Source organism: Plectropomus leopardus, chromosome 7 (assembly GCF_008729295.1).
Source record: "Plectropomus leopardus isolate mb chromosome 7, YSFRI_Pleo_2.0, whole genome shotgun sequence".
NCBI classification, from domain to species: domain Eukaryota; kingdom Metazoa; phylum Chordata; class Actinopteri; order Perciformes; family Serranidae; genus Plectropomus; species Plectropomus leopardus.
In genome coordinates, this window is record NC_056469.1 from 10,990,509 (window position 1) to 11,012,206 (window position 21,698).

Sequence of the window (21,698 nt, forward strand, 5' to 3'; positions counted from 1 at the left end):
GTGTTGTTAATGCCAGGGGTGTGCACGCATGTATGTGTTGTTTGCTATTAATGGTGAAGGGAAGGCTTATGCATTGTGCATAACTCAGGTAGCTTAAGGAAAAATATTTGTAGAGCTCCAGGGAAGATTTAAAAAAAAAAAAACTAAGAAATCACACAGGTGCCACCCTGCTCCTCTCATAAACATTGAACGGTCCCTTGGCTTTTACATGTCTTGCCCTGACATGGTGATTATTACACTGATTTCACTGTCTCAACAATCTAGCTTCCTTTATTCATCTACTTAGACAGTTTACCAGCTGCCTACGTCTTCATTACATGTATCTCATCTCACAATAAACTGTTTGCCAACAGTGACTGATGGGTCCCTGCAGGTCACCTGTTCTGTTCATCTCTTTTTCAGCAGCTATGATAAGCATGTAGCTGACATCAGCACTACCCTCTTACACTAATTCACAACCAGCAGGAACAGCATCTATCCCCACTCTCACTCTCTACACCCACAGCTCCTCATATAAGCTACTCCATGGCTCTATTTTAGAAGCCACACTGACTCAGCTGCTACAGAGCACCTGTTACAACACCTACTGTATGCCTGCTATAGCTACAGCTTCAATACTGCTGTGTTTGTCTTCACTGTAACATCTGCTTTGATTATTTTCTGGTGTCATGAATGCCACTCCACAAGGTCACATTCTGTGGGTTGAGCTTAGATGGAGACTAACAGAAAGAAATCAGTGTAAGATGACTCCACTAGGGGTTTAGTTGAGGGATAATAATGGTGTTTAATCTTATTGAGTTGAATTATTTTACAATCCACTTTTTCTATTATGATGAGGGGAATAATGACCACCTATTTACCAAGCTTGTTTAATATTAACTAATCCAGCTAAATCCTGTCAGCACCTCTCTTCACGTCAACCTCTGTGTGTCAGCAGAGGACACGTTATAAAACCTGGCTACTGGTTATCAAACGTTACATCACATACACATTACAGGGTGGGAGTTAGGGGTACTGATATAGCATAATATTTTGTATGGCAATATTGTACCAATACAAAGATGGCAAGTATCAATTTCTTTATTTTAAAAATGATTAATATTACAAATACACATTAAACCTTTGGTGACCAGCTATAATAATAAAATCAATTGGTTTTTCCATCCATTCGATTCATTTTGCTGCAATAAAAATAATTAAAGTGAGATAGAGAGACTTAAACTTTCAGTAAAAACAAATGTTGACAAAGTTTGACATAATAATTATGTATAATGATAATTTGCAATAGAAAAGTAATGTGACTTAAATATTGCGATGAAATCCTATCGTGGGGTCTCTGGTGATTCTCACTCCTAATATACTACATGGCATTATCAAAAATATTACTTCTTATATTTATGAACTTTGATTCCAGAATTCAAAACTCACCTACCAGGAAGTCCTTTCTACCTTTTATTCGGTTTCAGTTTTTTTATGGAGTGCCTTAGGGATGATGTTTCTCTGTAGGCCATCCCGGAAGCTAACATGGTCTATGGGATTTTGGATTATTGCAGAAAGCAAGATCTGTGGTAACCAAACTTTCATGACACTTACACGTTTAGTTAAGCAAGATAATGGCAACAAATGACCACCACTTTGAGGATTTTTGAATCCTAATTGCTGAAGTAAAAAGCTAATGCTAGATTAAAATGAACTACATTGCAGTTGCATTGCCACCGCTGTGAGGCTGTAAACCCGTGTTCGGCTTGATGACGTTCTGTACTCTCATTTAGCCACTTGTTAGCAGCCGCCTCTTTAAAACACATAAAAGCTTGGTGGGGTATTGACTGGCGTATTATATGTTGAAGAACAAAACGTGAAAGTCTTTAAGCTAGCATTAACCACTGATCTTAGTTAAGGCTTCTAACCAAAAACCCATTGACTCTGACACAAGGGAATTGGAGATGCTAAATGATAATGGATTTCCAGGTTTTAGGACTCAGAACTGGGGTCTATTACTTGATCTTCTGACTTTACAGCTCACTTGTTGTGTCAATGTCTTTTTTGGGACAGTACACACATTAATACCACTTACATTAAAGTTATTACTGTTATACTACTGTATCACACAATTCCTACAAAGGAGTTAAACTATCCAACAGGCAGTCAGCGCCATCAGTAGTCTGTGTCAGCTCTTCAAGAATTAGATGTCACAACATAAAACTGTCATCTTACCATCAGTACACTCCTCATAGTACCAGTCCAGTTCATAGTAGTCTGCCTTGACAAACCTCCGACCTCTGACCTGTCCTCGTCTGTTCATCATCAGCTGTGTTGTTTCCAAAGTCCCGGCATACTTAGGTGTTACATATCTGGGAAACCTGATGTCCCAGCATGCTTTGAGACAACCAGTTGCCGCTAGGGTCTTACTAGTTACTGACTGTGTCCGTTACTCAGTGGCCAGTTCTGCTATCCCAGCATGCTTAGCAATTACCAGCTGGCACACAGTCATTATTAGTGACAGTCTGCCCATTATTATCATATGTCCTTCCTGTCCCACACTCATTAACAGCAAACTGTCAGCGTGTTATGCTCCATATTTGTAGCCGTTTCTGCGTGTCATCCCACAGAGCCGTTACTTGCGTCATCAATTGTCAGCAGAAAAAACAGTCACTTTAATGTCCTTTTATCCATCGCTAATTCCTCATTGATTCAGCAAAATGTGTCAGTTGGAATCTGACATTCTTTACTGTCGCTCTGTCCTTTTGTCTGTCTTCTTTCTTTTCTGTCCATTAGTTTTCCTCAGTCCCTCCAAAGCTTCAGCAAATGTGCCAAATTCTATCTGCTCATGTCTCCATCCATTTATAGCTTCCTGTCAATTCATCTTCCTGCGCCCCTGGCAGCCCATCCTCAGGCCAAGGCTTTCTAAGGTCATATCATAACCGTAGTCTTCTTTTTTGTAACATCCCTAGCGCAGTGAAAGCACGAGATCTACTCATGCACCACCGTATCTCTGACCATGACTCAATAAACACAGAGAATCAGAGAGTGAGAGAGAGCAAGCAGCAGCAGTCACGGGTTTTGCAGCAGAGATGATGATAATCATGACACAGTGGGGTGGGCGGGGTTAGAGGATACCTATCAGCCAATCACAGGGAGCAGTATCACTAGCTTGCTCCCACCCTCCTTTTGTATGTATGTGTATAGCCCCCCTCCTCTCCTCTACTTTGTCCTTCTGTGAGGTTGCTATAGCAACAGGCTCAGACTCTCTATGCCTGACGCTGAGCAGCATAGCATAGAAAAGCAGGAAAGCAGTGCAGTGTTGGAAGAGGTGACGTGGCTTGCCCAAAATGAATGAACACAATAGGTATTCGGGGATTGGTCATTTTAGCTGGGGAGGGATGAGATAAGCACGTGCGCGGTGCATGGCAGACAGAGCAATGATGTGTCCTCAGAGTAAAAGCAAAATGCAAAAATACGATACATTTCTATGACAATGTGAGCTAAATTCAATGTCATCCAGCCTGCAAGTGCTAACCAAGACTGCCATGATGCATATTATGGAAAAATTAGGTGTAGCTCAATACACTCTAATATTTGCAGCATGAAGCTAACACAAGGCCTCAGCCAATAGCTATCAGGCTAAAGGCAGACTCACAAACTGGTGCTTACTGGAAGCAAGTGGGCTTTAATTACAGGCCTTTATGATGTCTAAAAATGCAGCTTCAGCCAACTTTGCATTTTTCATGTAAGGTATAGTGAGGTTATATTTCTCCCCATAATAGATTCAGTTACAGTTCATTTGTCATTACTGTATACCAATACATACTGTATATGGCCACTACCCCAGATAATGACATATATCTCCATATTTTGGAAAAATAACAACATTGCTTAAAAATGGAAAATTATCATTAAAGGCATACTATGTAGCATTGTCGGACCAGTTAAAGTAAAGTAAAGATTAGTGATGTCTGAGAGGGATTACATTTGTATCGGTCTCTACATTGTTTTTTGAGGGAACTCCTGCTTGGTATACCTTTAACCTGAAAAGGTCATGGAATTTCAATCACATCTTCTAGGCCTGGGAAAGTAATGGAATTAGTAAAGATAACTGAAAGTTTAAAGTCAGGGAAAGTTGTTGCGTGTATAAAAGCTGATGACATAACTAAACCATCACATAAGTTTCCTTGTTTCTTCTTGCATTTCTTCTCTCCCTTCATGCTCTCTTGCTGAAATTATATTTTCTTTACTTTTTTTGACAATCATTTTATGGAGTTTTTAAAAATTATACCACTATATATATATATATATATATATATTTGTAGCGAGAGAGAGAGAGAGATAGAGAGAGAGAGAGAGAGATGCATACACATATACACACTAACATATACACATAGATACATATGCACATGCATACATATCTACATACATGCACTCATACCCTCATGTACCTGTTCACTTACATATACCTCTCCTAAGAAAAACTTACTTTATTATTTGATTAGAGTTTGAAAATGGTTAGTTTTTAAAAATTCTGGGCAAATGTGGCAAGGAGAAAATATTATGGATAACTAAAAATTTTTTTAAAAAGTTTTGAAATTTTTCCCATGAAAATGTGTGGGAATCATGTAAATCTTGGGTCCACGGTTTGGGGTAAATCTGCAGTTGCAGTTGCAGTTGCACCAATAAAATAAATAAATAATACTAACTAAGTACTATTTATAAATACATGTAATTTTTCCTATGGTTGTCAACACTGATCACCAGCTACATTATAGCTAGGATGGCTAGAGGAACATCTACCAATGAGACAACCCGTCTCCTCTGTTGAGTGAGACAAGTGGGTGTGATGTCATCACAACATGAAGAGGCTCTGTATTGGTCAGCTGCCTCAATGTCATCGCCTCTTCAAACATGTCCTCCTCCTCATGCAGCAGGTTACATACTTAAATAAATCAATAAACACCCCTGTGATTCATAATGCTTTTACACATTTTAACCAGAGAAGCTCCACGTAAAGATGAACATATGGCAGAAAAAATAACAGTACACAGCTCCAGTGAAACAATATAATCCATCCCTGCTCCTTCAAGCCCTCAGGGTGCTGCTACCTAGCCATCTGTTAGAGGCAATAATGAGAAGCACCATGACTCCAAGATGAGGTTAACTGGGAAAAAATCTGTGGAGCATACAGCTGATGTACAGTTTGTTATCAAAACACCCATGGCAGAATGTCTTGTACTGTTTCTTACGTAAAAAGACCTTGTCATTGACACTTAGCCTGGCCGGCTATGATGAATGTCAAGGCCAAAGTGACCGTGTCAGCACAGGGCAACAAGGTAAAGTTACAGCTCTCAGTTAACCCTATTTATAAGACGCTTGATCTATTTTTAGACTTTTTTTTACCCTTAGTCACTTTTCAAGCTGACAAGAATTACAACTAAATTATTGATGGTGAGAAAACCCATTTAACGTTCCCTTGGCTTGCCGTGTGCCGTGTGTGCACGTGTTTTAAGTGAGCTTGTGTGTTTTTATTTGCTTCCAATTGTGTACAAGTGGGTGTGTGTGGTTCACAACTGGCGTGGCCATCAACCACAAGGCAGCTCTTAGTTTGATAAGACGAGAGCAGACACGTGCATGGATACAACAGCGGACTGAGTGCAAGAGAAAGCACAACATCAACTGGCAGAGAGAGCGACATATCAAGTGTTTGTTGTGGTAACCAGGGTCAGCTGTTGCACCAGCACTGATAGGCAGATGGCCATGTCTCTCTTTCTCCAATTGCAACTCACTCAAGGTCAGAATAAATCTGAAATCTCTCACCTTCTTAATCGTAACCCTTTGAACCCTAAGCAATATTAGCTGGATTTCTTTCAGAAACATGGGAAGAAGGCAATGAGCAGCTTAGCAAGAAATGGCCCAAATATTAGCGAGAAATTTGTAATAAATAAATAAATAAAAAAGTTAAGAAAAGATTAAAAAAAAAAAAAAAAAAAAGAAAGAATTCTGTAACATAATTTTAGAATTTTAATTTTCTGGAATTTTTTCTCCTTTTTTTATAATATAATCCTCCCTTGCCACCTTTTTTTTTAAATAACATTTTGTTTTGCAATTTGTGGGACATTTCTAGCCAAGTTACTCATTACTTTTTCCCCCATGTCTTTAAAAGGAATCCAAACGTTCTTAGGTTTAAATGGCTTTCTGAAAAGTGTCTGAATGCAGAACAACCAAGCTGATGTCAATCCAGGTGTTAAAGGGTAAAATCCTCATTGTGACTATCCAAAAGCAGTTTCCTGATGTTTAAATCTAAAACTCTACTAGTTTGTCCCTTGTTGTTGACATGAGTTTGGTCTGATATTATTTGAGAAGGGCGCAGACGGAGTGTGCTTCAACAGAGTTACGTTTTGGTATTATAAAGTCTAATTCTTTCTTTAACAAATATCACTATCACATTTAGATGAAAGTTGTATGCTGTATTTTAACACCAAATCACCTAAAATGTATGTGATGAACTTACAAAAGTATTTGAGGGTCTCCTCTATCTGTTCAGTCGTCAGGTCGAGGGCAGAGTCGGAGTCCACCAGTGGCGTGTGCAGCCAGTCATCTTGGTCGTAGCCGAAGATAGTGTCAGCCCTCAGCTTGTAGACGGGCAGCTGTTCCTCCAATAGACTGATAATCTCAAGCTCCGGCAGGTCAGTACTGTTACACACATCTGCACAGAGAGACAGACAGACACTGTTCAGTATTTCTGCTTTGACGAAACATTTTTAACACATGATAACTAGGCATTAACTATTGGCAGTGGGAAAAAATATTACCCTCAGAAAAGATGAAGATTTATTATTGGGGGAGTGCCAAAATGTCATCTCTGGGTATTTGTAACATTTTCTCTCCTCGTATATAATGCATCCCAACAAAACATTTTAACAGTCCATCAGAGTTGAAAGTATAGGACGCCCTCTGGTGGTAAAAAGAGGAACTAACCACAACTCCTTAAATACAATGTGCAGAATTTGTGTCAATTTGCACCTCTATTTAAATTAATTAAATGTTTAATTGGATTGGGGCTGTACAGTTCATCCCCTATAGTTATTGTGGATTGCAAAAAAACCCAAAAAAAGAATCCTATGTGCTGTACCACAACCTTATCCATTACTGGCTGCAATCAGCAGTGTTTGCGAGTAACTATTTGCATGTAACTTATTACAATAATAAAATTACAAAATAAATATAATTGTAATCCATTACATTTAATGAGGAAAAAAAATGCACTTAAATTACATAATCAAATTGTAATTACTAATAAAAATAATTACTAATTGAAATGTTTACAAAGGTGTTACATATGAAAAAAAAGCTTTTCAGTAAAAAGTTTCTATGTTGAGTAAAACATTTATTCTGTTGCTTTACATCCTTTTGCTGTGCAGTAATGGCTTCTCTAGGCAAAGCCGTTGAGACAAATTTGAGGGCAAAATTTAATAATAATTAATAAATAGTTTTTATGTCTTTTCAGCTTTATTGCTCTGTAATCAAATGTAATAAGTAACATTACTTTGATGAAGTAATTAAAACAGTTACGTAACTTATTCTCAACAGGGTAACTAGTAACCTTGAACCTATTACATTTCAAAAATAACATTCCCAACACTGGCAATCACTCCATATTATTTAGACCTATTACTACCCAAAAGTCAAACATTCTCAGCTAAGTAAAACTACAGAGTACATCTACAGTTTCCAGTAATCAAACAGTTTCTGCTAGAATAATTTACTCCCTGTTAGGTAAAATTATTTTAAAAAACCAAACTGAAATCATTAATGCATCACAAGACACAGCAGCTAAACCGGTCTACAAACTGTCTGCATCTCCTTAACAAAGTCAACAGCAGCCTCCTACTGAAACCACTGAGTCAACCAGAGAGCCACTTTGTGTGCTGCTGTGGAAAACCAAATAATCTTACCTAAGCTTTCAGCTATGTGCCTCTCTGTTCTCACATCACTTTAGTGTGCTATTAAAAGAGGCATCCATTTAGGACTCTACGACTGCACATTCTCTCTGTTCACACACAGAATTAAGGTTTTCTACGGAAATGTGGAATTAAATAGGTCTTGGACAGCAACATTACAACAACATTACAACATTACATTGACAGTAAAAGAGATTGAACATAACAGTAAAAAATAATGCCCTTTGTTTTCCTGTCTCCCACTATTTCTGTCTCTCCCGCTCTCCTCTGCTGTCTGTCTCTCCTTCTGTCTGTCTCTCTAACAATGCTGTCTCTCACAGTTTGCTAATCCAGACTGAATGACGGACTGTGCTGAAAAAGGGGAAACACCATAACACACACACACACACACACACACACACACACACACACACACACACACACACACACACACAACAGCTGGTGAATCATTCAGCAAGCACAGCCAATGAGGTTTCAACACAGAGGTAAGTCCTGGTTACCAGTTCATACCACTAAAAAAGGGACATTTTACCATGAATTGAAGTTTTTACTAATCTGTAAAGAATAGTGTGATGATTCTTATTATTGTCTAGTTTGGGTGTTCATGCATCTGATATGAATGTTCTTCTCATGTTAACGCTCTTTTTTTTAGAGACAAAAAAAAGCTCCATCTTTTCTTTGTTCTCAACCATCATGTATTTGTATCTTTTTTGTCTCAATTTGATCACAAAGCACATAATCAGTGGTGTTAAATCCCAAACTAAATCACTACTTTTATGAATACAACACACCAGATCTCTGTTTTGTTTAAATGCTCCTGTAAAACCAAGACTCATATTAAGTTTAATGTCATCTCTCGGGATGTTTCAAATAATAATAAAAAATTGTTTGAACATAATTCTAAATGGACCAGAATAATATTTGCACAAACCCGATCCAGATGGGGATGTTGCTGGAGAATCCTAAAATTTCTACCCTGCACTAATATGAAATATGACCAACGCACTTCAGCTCCTAAAATGAGTCTTGATAGGACATGGATGAGGATAATTATAGCACAAACCCTTCTGTGCTGTGTGTGCTGACAAAAGGTCAATGGAGACAGCAAAAAAGTATGTGTGTGTGTGTGTGTGTGTGTGTGTGTGTGTCTGTGTGTGTGTCTGTGTGTGTGTGTGTCATATTTGGCAAAACAAAGATGATCATTTTTCATTTTATTGTAGTTTTTGTAGTATTCATTTAGTTGGATATTATTTAATAGTCAAATGTAGACTCTGTTGCTAAATAAGTTACACAGAGTGCAAAAAAAGTTAACCAGGACTGTCCCAAGTACAAAGTAAACAGACTGTATGTCAGCTGTGTGTTGTTGACCTGTGCTCTCCTTTGAGACTGTGAACTGCATCACATGATATCTTATATATATCAGTCTACCATAAATGCCAGGTGGGACTTACATCTAGCAGAAAAGTAATAACTATTAACTTATATACTGATACTATACTATACTACTAATATCTGCAATATTTAGTTATTTGTCATTCATAATGTTTATTTATATACCATTATTTAACCTGGAATAGTCTGGTTGAGATTCAGAATCTCTTTCAAGGGAGTCCTGGCTACTGCCGGCCATTACTGACTCAGTGTGTCAAAAGAGCACCTTGTGGAAATAAAGTAAAGTTTTAAGTTTATTAAACTTTCTATTTAGATTTGTGCTCAGTCAAGGTGGACATATGACCAGGAGAAGTTTACGTCCAGTGTTCAAATACAAATATAGCTGTCACAAAGAACATAACCACCAGGGTCGTGCAAACCTTAACAGCAGCTAGAAGTCACCAGAGAAAGTACGCTCAAGTTCATGTGTAAGAATAGGCCACTGTCCAACTGAGCAATAAACAAAGCAACATGTGCAGAGGACACAGAGTCAGAAGGACAGAAAGACTGACAGACAACTTTCAAAATCAAGACCAGGTCATTCTGTAGGCTAAACAGTAAAAATACACTGATAATAATTACACAGATCAAGCAGACGTGCAGGGGTGAAAGAAGTATTCAGATCTTTAACTTAGAGAAAAAATAACATTACCACGTTTTAAAAAATGCTAAGAATGTCCTGCATTCAAAACCTCACTGAAGTAAAAGCATTCTTTACAAACCAAAATGGCTTTGTCGGTGTTAACTGTTTATTGTCCTAATGGATTATTATTGATGCAAACAGCATTTTTATATTGTAGTAGACTGAGGTAGGGCTAATTTGGATCATTTCATATATTGCCAGGTTGCTTAATTTACCCTGTAACAATCACATTTTATATGATTTCAAAACCCTAATCTTGGACGGAACTCATAACTACAGCTGTCAGATAAATGCGAGTGAAATATTTACCTCTGAAATGTGGAGTTGCAGAGAGCAATAGCATTAGAAAATAAAATACTCAAGTAAGGCACAAGTAGCTTAGAACAGTAAAGGTCCTAAGTAAATGTACACAGTTGATTTACACCACTGCAGAACTGCCAGTGCTAAAACAAATCTTGCTTACTGCCTTTAAACGATGCATGTATACCTCAACTAAGTGTAGTCTATCACTGGACTGACACCCAAAATCAGGTCGGCATAGATCAGAAAGGTATACAAGCACATGGACTGGATACATGATGCTAAAATGTTGCTAAGGGAATGGGACAAGTTTAAATCCTAGTGTCCAACATGGCTGCCTCCTGTAATCTATTAGACAACTGAAGTGCTACTCGGCTGAAAGATAGTTAAAGAGTCAAGTTGACCTTTCTTCATTCATTCTAAACTTTTACCCTTAAAAAACAGTTCCTTTAATTTGGAACGTAAACTTAAAGTTTTAGATTTTCAGGTACAACTTAACAGGCAAGTCTCTGAAGCTTTCCTAACTATAAAAGCCCTAACAGCTGATTCACAGATGGACAGGAAGACGGATGGAAAGAGACAAACAAAGTGAAGATCGAGAGATAGGGACAGTGAGAGAAGATCTGTCTCATTCTGCCCATCCAGATCTCAGCTAGACTCATCACAAACTTGACTAAAGACCAGCCAAAAGTGGCAGAAACCCATGCAGGGCACAGTGTACTCACTCATGGTGCCTGAAGCCCGACAACCACCAAATCTCCTGCCCTCCAATCACATTTTCCACTGGAACAGGAGAGGGCAAGGTCGCAAGAAATAACACGGAGAGGAGAGAGAGAGAAAGAGTGTTGGGAGAGTGAGAGGCAGGAAGAACAAGAGAGAGGGTGCTAAAAGTTTTAGAGGACGGCACTTGGTGCAAGAGACAGAAAGACAGGAAAAGAGGGAGGGAGGAGTGAAGAGGAGAAGAGACTAGAGCCAAACTGGTCCGTCATGCCTGACATGCCAATGACGATATCTACATGGACCGCCCCGTGGCTCTCTCTCTAACCCCCCTCCCTCTCTCTTCCTCACTCTGACAGCCAACAAAACCAGCTGGACTCTTCCTTCGAGCTGTTCTAACCAAACACTCTCTCTTCCTATCCTGCCTCAGTATAAACACACTGTAGCAATCAGCAGGTCTGAAGCTGTTCCGACTGTTTAACCATTTGTCAATATTAAACTCCTCCGTGGGGAGACAGACCTGATACTGTGGGAATAAGTGCAAAACCACCTTTAACAGTCAGAGCAACAGGTTTAGCATGAAGCAGATTTAGCCCAGTTTAGCAGTAATCATGGCATGTAAAACGCGAGCAAAGCTGCAGCAGAAGAACTGCCAAAAATCCACTCAGTATGTTTTCGTGTAATCCTACAGATCCCAGCGTGTCTGGCTCTGAATGGCATCTGATATAAGTACATTTGTTTCTAAGCTTGTATATAGAAGTCTTGACTAACAGCTACACTTCCCGTTTTAAGTGGTTAGGGTGTTTCACAAGTAGGGATCCATGATCAAAGAGTTTTATTTTGGAAATGCTTTTCTATTTCAGCTACTATTCTAAAATGGAAGGGAACGATCTGATTCTAGTGAAAAATAACCAAAAATTAGCGTTGATCAATTTTACACCACTGTGAGTGATTCAGGTGAATTCCTGGTGGTTCGATGATGTTTTCAATCTGTCCGCTCCATTTAGAAACACTTCCATCGATTTAATTTTTGAAATATCTAAATAATATATTTTTTACAGTTTGAAGTGAGCACTGTATGAGCAGGTGAACGCTAATTTCTAGACAGTGTACCTTTCATGACAGTCAATAAAAAAGTGGCCTGACTATAAACTATAATTCCCTAAAATTTAGAACCCGTTTTTTCTCCATTGGAGCCATCAAACCAAATATTTCAATGCGGTTCTCATGGAGCTGCAGCACAACCGTGTCCAGAATTAGACCGAGCTGCAGTTGAAAGCCACCGCCGGTCACAGAGGGTAAGCACATGGAATACAGGAGAGTACCTCAACGTGGTCAAATATCACTGACAGTCTACGAGGTCTACGTGTGTGAGGCTCTACTGAGGTGTTCAAATGTCAATTTCTGACTCCTGTATGTGTGTCGTTCCTGTTCTCGCTAAGTTATATAGAAAGAATTACCACTTATTCTTATGGTCAGAGTGGAACTGCAGTGGTACAAGTCCACTTTGACTGCAGCTGTAGTTTTCAACCATAATAAATCCAAATGCAATTCTAACCAAACTCAATTTAAACAGGAAAAAATAGCACAATGAAAAAAACTATGTAATTATTTTCTAGTATTTCTAGTGTGCTGATTACACCACTTGCATAGAATAGATAATGATGTACTGTCTTTTCAAAATTACACAAAAAACTTGCCAAAAAGTTTTAGCTTTTTGGTCAGCCTTTATGTACAAACTGCAAGTGGTTTGGTTCCAGCTAGCAGAGGTAGTGCACATGTGATTTTTGTGATTTATGATTGCACAAGATGTGGTCATGGGTTAGTTTGTCAATAAAGAGTAAACATGGACATGGCTACTGAGAAAAACTGACCTCAGCAGAGAAACTGATCCAGAATCAGTTCCACATATCAGATATTCAGGGTATCAGTATAAGTTGGTGTTGATTTGGTGTGATTTTTTTGGGTGATTTATTTCTGAACATTTTGTAGGGTTGTTAACAATACGCAAGCTGAACATAAAGTAGGGAGATGTCATTGTAGATATAAACTAATGAAATTTTAATTTAATCCCACTGGCATCCAATTAGTTAAAGCTAACCAGTAAGTAAAAGTATCAGACCTATTTTGTATGATAATACAACAAGAAATTGTGTAAAATGGAATACAATATAGGAACTGGCAAACAAGTTGAAACATTTTTTTTTTTTAATTAAAAAGTTCCTGTTGTGTAAAATAAAAATGATACAAAAGCTGGAAACAATCAAGTGCTGTAAGGAGGCATCAACATGACAGGACATGTGGCTGTATCAGATATGTAAACATACAACGTCACATGCCAACAACTCCCCTTTCATGGGCCAGACTAACAAAGACGGAAAACAAGCAACAACTGTGCCCTGCTTTGTCTGCAGCTCTGTTTGAGGGTGAAATCAATGTGGCTGCATTTGTCACAAACTCTGTCACAAAAGTCAGTGTTTTCATTATGTAATATTAAGAGGCAAAAGATCTTCTTTTTTTTTAAAATCAAAATTATTGTGTCGTGTTTGAATTGTTTCTTCAATAACTAATGCAGTTCAGCCTCTTGTGTCAAGTATGGAGCCAGCCAGTCTCCATTCTGTCAGTCCCACATAGGATGATTCAGACTTTTCATGTACAAAAACACTGTATCCATGGCAACACTCAGATGAAGCATACATCTGACAGCCAAGTTCATTCACAACCCTACTAAATGACTACACTTACAAACAGGCTGTTATAGCAAACAAAAGCTCATTTCTCCACACACACCATGGGTCACACAGGTTCATCTTATGTTACTTGGCTCCTGTCTGTCTGTGCACGCATGATAATGCAAACAGTGAAGAGGAAACGAGCTCTGGTCTAAACATTACAGCACAATGGATGTTTTTGCATGCCATGATTTGATCAGAATCAGGAAGCACACTCAGCAATTTGGATTCTACTTCATTTGACCACTTATGTAACATTGCCTCTGTCTCACTCAAAGTCCTCTGTCTGCCTGGTTGCTCCTGATCTCTCCCTCCTCACCAAGCATCCCATAATTTCACAGTTACTCAACTCTTTACATCACTGCTGGCTGGTAACCACGGAGAATTAACCTCACGCCCAGGAACTGCTCCATGGCAGTGAGCCTCTCTATTCAGCTCTTTGTGTTCATTCATCCTCTATACTTAGTGAAATTATACACACATACACACTCCCACACCAACTTTTTTCTCCACAAGGAAGTGTTCAACTACAGAGTTAGAGCAGGGAGATGTCACAGACAGGGAAGGATGTGAGAGACAGAAGTGCATAAAGATTAAAAAAAGAAGTTGAAATGCAACAGATTATAACAGAAAGTTAAGTTTGTTATAGTAATTGTTTTACACCAGCAGATGGCAGCACTGACCTTACTTGCTCAACTTTTCTGCCCTTGAATGACTCAACTACAGTAGATATTACCCAAGCATGCCATTTCACCATCAGATTTTGCAAAATGCAGCTGTTATGCTGTTGTTTGTTGCACTAACATGTTGCCAGCCTGTTCCTGTTGAGTGTTCCTGTTCTGTCTGACTGATCATACAGTTGTATCAAGAAGTGTTTTTTTTTTAATCTTGACACAACTACATACTAGGGCTGCACATTTAATTGAATTTGTATCAAAACTGCAATATTGCCAAGTGTAAAACCCAAATGGCAGTAGTTGTCCTATTTGATAAAGGTAAATTTGTCACAACATGCTGTTATAAATGAAGCACTGTGGTGCCACAGAGATGGCCGGCCTTCAAATCATATCCAGACCTAAGAGAACGCTTGTCAAAAAAAGAAACATTATTTCCATTAGAAAAACAAATAGAGAAAATGGCATGCAAAAATTACCATTTCTGCTAAAATCACAACTTGTATTGCAATCACAATATCTGTCAAAATATTTGTTTGTTTTTTTTTTATATTGTGCAGACCTATTACATACTAATCTCTGAGAAATCCGAACATTGCCATACCACACTACATTAAAAACAAAGATCAAAGACAAACAATGTCAAACTTTGGAAGAAAAAAAGAGCAACGCATGTGAATTAGGAATCTCAATATAGTTTTAACATAAGAGAAAAAGAAAAATGTAGCAGTGACTGTAATGCAATGTTATTAATGTAGTTTAGTATTCTTCAGCACAAACAAATATCAGCTTACACTATAACGCAACACAGTATAAACAAGCTCAGACATTCTTGCATAATTTCTCTGACACATTTTGAACACAATTGGAACTAATAAGCTTGAGAAAGCTTTGCAGGGCTACTCAAATTAACTACGCTATACCATACTATACTGCACTACATAGTGCACCTTTAACTTTTTACTCAACAACCTGCTTACCTAAGCATGATTGAGCAGCATGATTCGAGGCCATTAAATGGGGGCTGGGACATTGTCATACTGGGTCATTTCATTTGGGTATAAGCGTAGTAAGGTCTGGTCTGCACATGCTGAAAGGTTCAACAGCTGACGCACAATCATAGAAAATGAGGATGCCATCTTCAGTCAAACTTGGGTCAGACTATTATTTTAAACGAAAATAATGATATGGGAAGAGATATGAGATGATATGGAGATAATGATATGGGAATTACAATTCTTTCATTTATTAAAACATAAAAAGCAAATGCTTTTATCTGAAAATGTTCTCCTGTATATTAGCCATCCATATTGAGCATTCCCAAAAAGTTCTGACAGGCCGAGCACACCCAAAGAGCACCTGAGCAGACACCAGCCCTTTCTTTCTAGCCCCGTTTGCTGTGGCCCACTGCGCATGTGTCAGAACCTATAATTCCCATGGGGTCAAAGACTGTGTCCCAGCCTACATTTAAAAGCCTTTGCATGCATGAGGAAGTAGCCATTAACGCACTGAGCCAGTGACCATAAAAAAAGTTAGAGCCCCCTCCCAGTGCAGGGACTGCACTTCAAGTTACCCACAACATTTGGTGACACATTCTCCCTGTGAAGCTCTGGTGATATGCTGCTGAAAATAAATCTACAATCAAGAAACCATACGATAGCATTGAAGCATTAATGGGGTTGCCTACTACAATTGGTAACCTTGGTTCTATCTAGCGAACCAGCATGAGTTTCCACCAGTTTGTTGTGGAGCAATTGTGGTCAAGGATGTAATCAACAGAGGGCACTGAACAGTGCACAGCAGAAGTAAAGAGTAGAAGCAACATGGCAGATTGTATTGATAACCTGCAAGCTTTTCTTAAAGATATTTGTTTTTGTCCAAAAAACAGGCACTTCTATTGATGAGAACTTTACTCATCAACAGATCAAAATTAGGTGTGGGAACTTCAACAGAGCAAAGGGGTATGACTATCTGAAGTCTGTTAATCACCGTCCCAGCTGCAGTAGCTGTCGAGTACCAGATCAGCAAGATTATAATGTGTGCAAACTTCACTATGGTTGTGCTAAACGTCAACAACATCCCCAGCTTTAAGACAACAAGACAGGAAATCCAGGTTCTCTGGTCTCCTCTAATTGGTGACTGTTAAATCTAAATTAGTAGTTGTGAATGATAATCTATCTGTATGTGTTAACCCTTTGATAAAAAAAGATGACCTTTCCAGAGTGTATCCTAGCTCTTGGCTGATGTACAGTGGGTACGGAAAGTATTCAATTTTTCACTCTTTGTTATATTGCAGCCAATTGCTAAAATCATTTAAGTTCATTTTTTTCCTCATTAATGTACACACAGCACCCCATATTGACAGAAAAACACAGAATTGTTGACATTTCTGCAGATTTATTAAAAAAGAATCACTGAAATATCACATGGTCATAAGTATTCAGACCCTTTGCTGTGACACAAATGGCTGCAATATAACAGAGTGAAAAATTTAAGGGGGTCTGAATACTTTCCGTACCCACTGTATACTGGGGTACGCTCCAGCCCAGCAGGGCCATGTGAAAGAGTGGGCAGTTTGGAAACTGAATAGATGTGTAATGAACAACAGAGCCAAGTTTCCAAGTGCTAAAGGTGAGAGTCCATCAGAAGCTCCATATTACTTAATGCCTTAGATGTCATCAGGTAGACTATAAAGGAACTTGTCGGTGTTCAGATAATACAAGGAACTGAGGTCATAGGGTGGGACGGTGTGTGCAACAGGAAACTATATGAGAGGCCTTTTCCTGTTATTTGTGTGTAAGAAACTACCACAGTCTCAATCACTGCTTAGCTGAATCTTTAGTCTAGTGCTGTACAAGTGCTTGGCAACCCTTATGGGCTTGTTGAAGTGGCTTTTGGCCAAATTGTATTAAGCTCCCTTTCCCTTCCTCTGGGCCCCATTTCCATACTGTCCCTCAGGGTCCTAAATGCCGTATTAAACAAAGGCTTAGCACTGATGCGCTGAACAGTTGACTTAAGAAGTTTCATCACAAGAGACACAACATGGTGTGCTGGACTTGTCAGTTAGTGTAATGGCCATGTTTTGGTGTCAGCTTTTCCCAATACTCTGGGCTGAAAGATTTGCCTGTCCTCAGTGTTTGTTTCCAGGTTGGGACAATCTAGACTGCTGCGAGATTAGGGCTGCAAGAAAAAAAAAATGAATCAATATCCATTAATCTTTTATCACTTCAGTTGTTAAAAGCGTCTGCCAAATACTCGTTCCAGACGGGCTTACGCAGACTGCAAAGAGAAAGAAGATGGGCTGCAGCACTGCTAAATTGTGACCACTGGAGATGAGACACAGTCCCTCTGCTCCCTTGGAGAGAGCGATGGGAGAAAAGGAGAAGGGGTGATGACTGAAAGAGTTGACAGAGACAGTCCACTGGGAGCTCCTCTCACATGCTGGCGTTTACACAGAGCAGATGTCCCCTGGAGCTGCTTTATTGACAGGATGTGACATATGAAAAAGGTCACATGGAGGGACAGTTTCTCACAGCTCCACATGCCTCTCTTACCATCACACGCCATCTTTCTCAAACCACAATGTTCTTCCCAGTCACAGAAATAGAACTATTATTATTACTATTACTATTACTATTATTATTATTATTGTTATTATTATTATTATTATTATATTATGGTATTGGTAATAATAGAAGTAGTCCAAACCATTAGAGATTGGCTGGTAATGTTGCATGCATACAATATATCTATAGGTAGACAAAAGTTACTGGAATCCATTTGGCAGTGTTAAATCAGCACTGGATGCATAAATATAATTGACTCAGATGATGCAACTTGATGGATGTTTAACAAGAAAGCATTTTTGACAGTTGAATTATATATTTATGCATCCAGTGCTGATTTAACACTGCCAAATGGATTCCAGTAACTTTTGTCTACCTATAGATATATTGTATGCATGCAACATTACCAGTAATGGTCTCTGCATCTCTGTAGGTGGCTGTAAACTCCTGGAGTGCAGCTGGCAGACTTGCTTCACTGACATACTCCTCTTCCTCCTCTTCGCTAGTCAGTTGGAGCCCTGGGTAATGTAGTCGCGCTGTGTGTTCAGAAGACTGTTTAGGGGGCGGGGCAGAGGAGCAGGTGTTGGGAGGTGAAGTCTTCGGGTCCAGCTTGGCGCTGAGTGGTTACCGATTTAAAACATGACCAGCCATGGACAAAACTTGGACTTGCCACAACAGGGATGTGACAAAACCAAATTAGATTTCCCTCAAGTGTGTTAATGGAATGGAGTGGACAAAACAGATCAGAATGTCTCGGGCGCAGGACAGGTTCAGGGCTGGAGAGCCAGAGCCACACACTTGGATGTTCAGAGGTTATTTATTGCATACCTGAATGAGAAAAAGGGGAGACATCAAAGGACAAGAGAAGACTTAGTTTATGTTTTTCAAGTAATTAAATGCAAAAAGATGCATAGAAAATACAACAAGATTCCAAACATGCAAAGCATAAAAATAAAACACAATCTATCATAGCCTTTGGTTTACACACTTATTTTATGAGTGCAAACATGTTCCTCAGCATATCTAATAATGGAGCAGAAATAAGATTTAATTAAAACAACCCTCTCTCTATATCTCACTCACACCAGGGCAAGCAATAGTATTAATAGTAATGGTGTCACACTCATCTGCATGATGGCTTCATAAACAGAACACATGCTTAAGTATAAATAATTATAGACATGGCTTTACTTGTTAGTAGTTTAAAACTGTAGGTGTATAAACTAAAATGATCCAATACAAAAGCCCTGTAATATATCATATCTTTGATAAGCTTATAATGTTTGTTGACCATGTGTCACAAAGATATTAAGTGGGCTTGCTGTTACTTTTAAGGCAATAATTGATTAATCTGCCAATATTTTTGTTTTAATAGATTGATCATAAGTCTATACTGTAAGAAATAAAATAAAAATTAGCAATCTTCTAAGGTGATGTCTTGAAATATCTCGCTTTGTCTAAATTCTAAAGATATTCCGTTTTTGATGGGATGTGACAAAAGAAAAAAGCAAATACTCTCATTTGGTATTGGAAAAAGGTGGCATTCTTCATTGCTTTTGCTTAAAAAACTACTACTACTCATTTCAGCTCTACTGCCAAACTCGTAAAGGGGCTGGACAAAATATTAGAAAAACATCACAATATAACTCCAATGCCAATGCAATTTATTACAATGTTGTTGTAAGGTGCCCCGATAAACTCTTAACTTAGTATACTTTTGAATCTAAAATAAATACACAGAGAGGATGCAATAAGAAGCCAGTGAATATAATCACCTAAAGCATCAAATGGAAACAGTGCATCTAAAGAAGCATATGATTCAAGATCAGTAAAGATTGTACAGTTGTAAGTACAATATAGCTTTAAAAACATATTAGAATGCTGGTATTATTTGGCAGGACACTATATTGACTACAGTATATGCAGTGAGACTCCACGATCAATAAAATTAAGAACAACCAATAAGCGAATTTGGGGAGGTACATCGTCAATTATACAAAAACATGACTGACGAGCTGCAAGGCGGACACAAGTACAACACGATAATATTGCACAGCAGGCTGTCAGCCCAACATTGAAGAGGAACTTGGCTAAGTTTCTATAAATAGTCAACTCTTCAAAACACATACATACACACACACACACACACACACACACAACCCCTCAAGACAAGCTGCTTGATATGTACGCCTGGACTCGCACACACAACTGTGTTTTCTTTCCATTTCTCTACTTTATGTATTCTTTGTACTTTCTATGTATCATCTTTCTCTCTCCTGTATGTATCTACACTTGTCTTTCTTTTTCCACCCAGGCCTCCTCTTAGACATATTGAGTCAGGTCTGGTGTCTTGTGGGAAGTAGAATTTAGGTCACACAGTTTCCATTATTTAGGACTGAGGGACATCCAAACACTGTTGCTAATGACAACAAACCATACAGTCACAGCAGAACATATGACAGGCTGCAGTGACATGTTTCTTCTATAGAGTCTGTGTGATGACTGAAACAAAAGTCCAAAGATGGTTACTGGCTTGGAGAAGTAAGAAACAAGATTTTTAGGGATTTGAAAATCTAATCCGACACCCCAAACCTAATTCAGAATCACAAGAGGTGACTGATGAAGAAGAAAGTCTTTGCAGCTCTTTAAAGAAAAATGCTTCAAAAGCCAGTACCCTGAATGAATGATGTCATAACAATTACAGTAATGCTGACCAAACAGTACTGTATTTCCAAATTAAAGTGCAGCAGTACCATGATCAACAGTACCAGGATTTAATATGTTGTGGTCACAATATTCCCACCCTGTTCTGTCCTCCAGCAGGGCTCACAATAACAGGGCTGGGTTGAGTTTAGAGGAAGTGGTAGACTTCAAGGGCTGATTGAGCCGCTGCTCAAGAACAACTGCAATCTCCCTCTTGGGGACAAGGTGTGGCTTTCCATGTTCCTTCTGTTTTTCTTAAAATTCCAATTCAGACAGGTTTTTTTGCAGTTTTGGTGCGGTGAACATTTATGTTGCCAATGTTTTCAGTGCAATTATATTTGTCTTGCCTATCAGTTTGATTTTGTGTTGGTTCAAAGAGGCAGATGCTGTGCTCCTGACTAATTTAACTTATTTCCGAAGTCCTTTTTAAACTTCCTGCTCAAGGCGAGAATATCCGTCCCTTATGCTACATCGCTATTCTGTATAAAAGTAAGATCATGAAATTGGGGGGGGATTTGATGGCATTATATGCATGTGAGAGCAAGGAGATTGAAAAAGCAGCTAGCAGCAGTTAGCAGCTAACTCAAAGAAGAACAGCCGTTGTGAATGTCCACAAATTGGAAAACAATGAGATTCGGGTGCTCCTTACCCTGCAAGAGGAGGAGGTCAGTTGACATATAACAGAGAAAGTGAATAGTTGTTATTGTCACGTAGTGTCATTGTTATTGTTTAGAGTGGGTTGCTGTTACGCATGTTGTATGTCACACAAAGGTCATGGCTGTTGTGTTAAATGTTTTGCTTGTTATGCCTTTTTTGCATCCACAATGCTAGCATGCAATCTAAAATCACACACAGGAGCGATATGATGCCATTTTAGTTTGGTTCTGTGTTAAAATGCAAAGGCGATGTAAAGAAGGGCCTTTGTAGCGGCTCTATAGTGAGATCTCAGTGTTAAAAAGGCTTGGTATAGGGCATGGAGATAC

General features: G+C 38.7%; 1 protein-coding gene across 5 annotated transcripts in view; it reads right to left on the reverse strand.

The window, feature by feature from the left end:
• Positions 1–18,630, reverse strand: part of trak1a (trafficking protein, kinesin binding 1a) — a 44,281-nt gene extending 25,651 nt beyond the window's left edge. For 2 of the 5 annotated variants that reach the window (XM_042489927.1, XM_042489928.1), the window contains exons 1-2: positions 11,049–11,304; positions 6,500–6,694 (exon numbers count right to left, since the gene is read on the reverse strand). In XM_042489927.1, the coding sequence (XP_042345861.1) occupies positions 6,500–6,694; positions 11,049–11,052 (199 nt within the window). In that variant the 5' untranslated portion in view covers positions 11,053–11,304. Of the gene's footprint in view, positions 1–2,214; positions 2,988–6,499; positions 6,695–11,048; positions 11,305–18,419 lie in introns of those variants that run through there. The other 3 variants (XM_042489926.1, XM_042489924.1, XM_042489925.1) reach the window with 3 other exon arrangements.
• Positions 18,631–21,698: the final 3,068 nt, after the last annotated feature.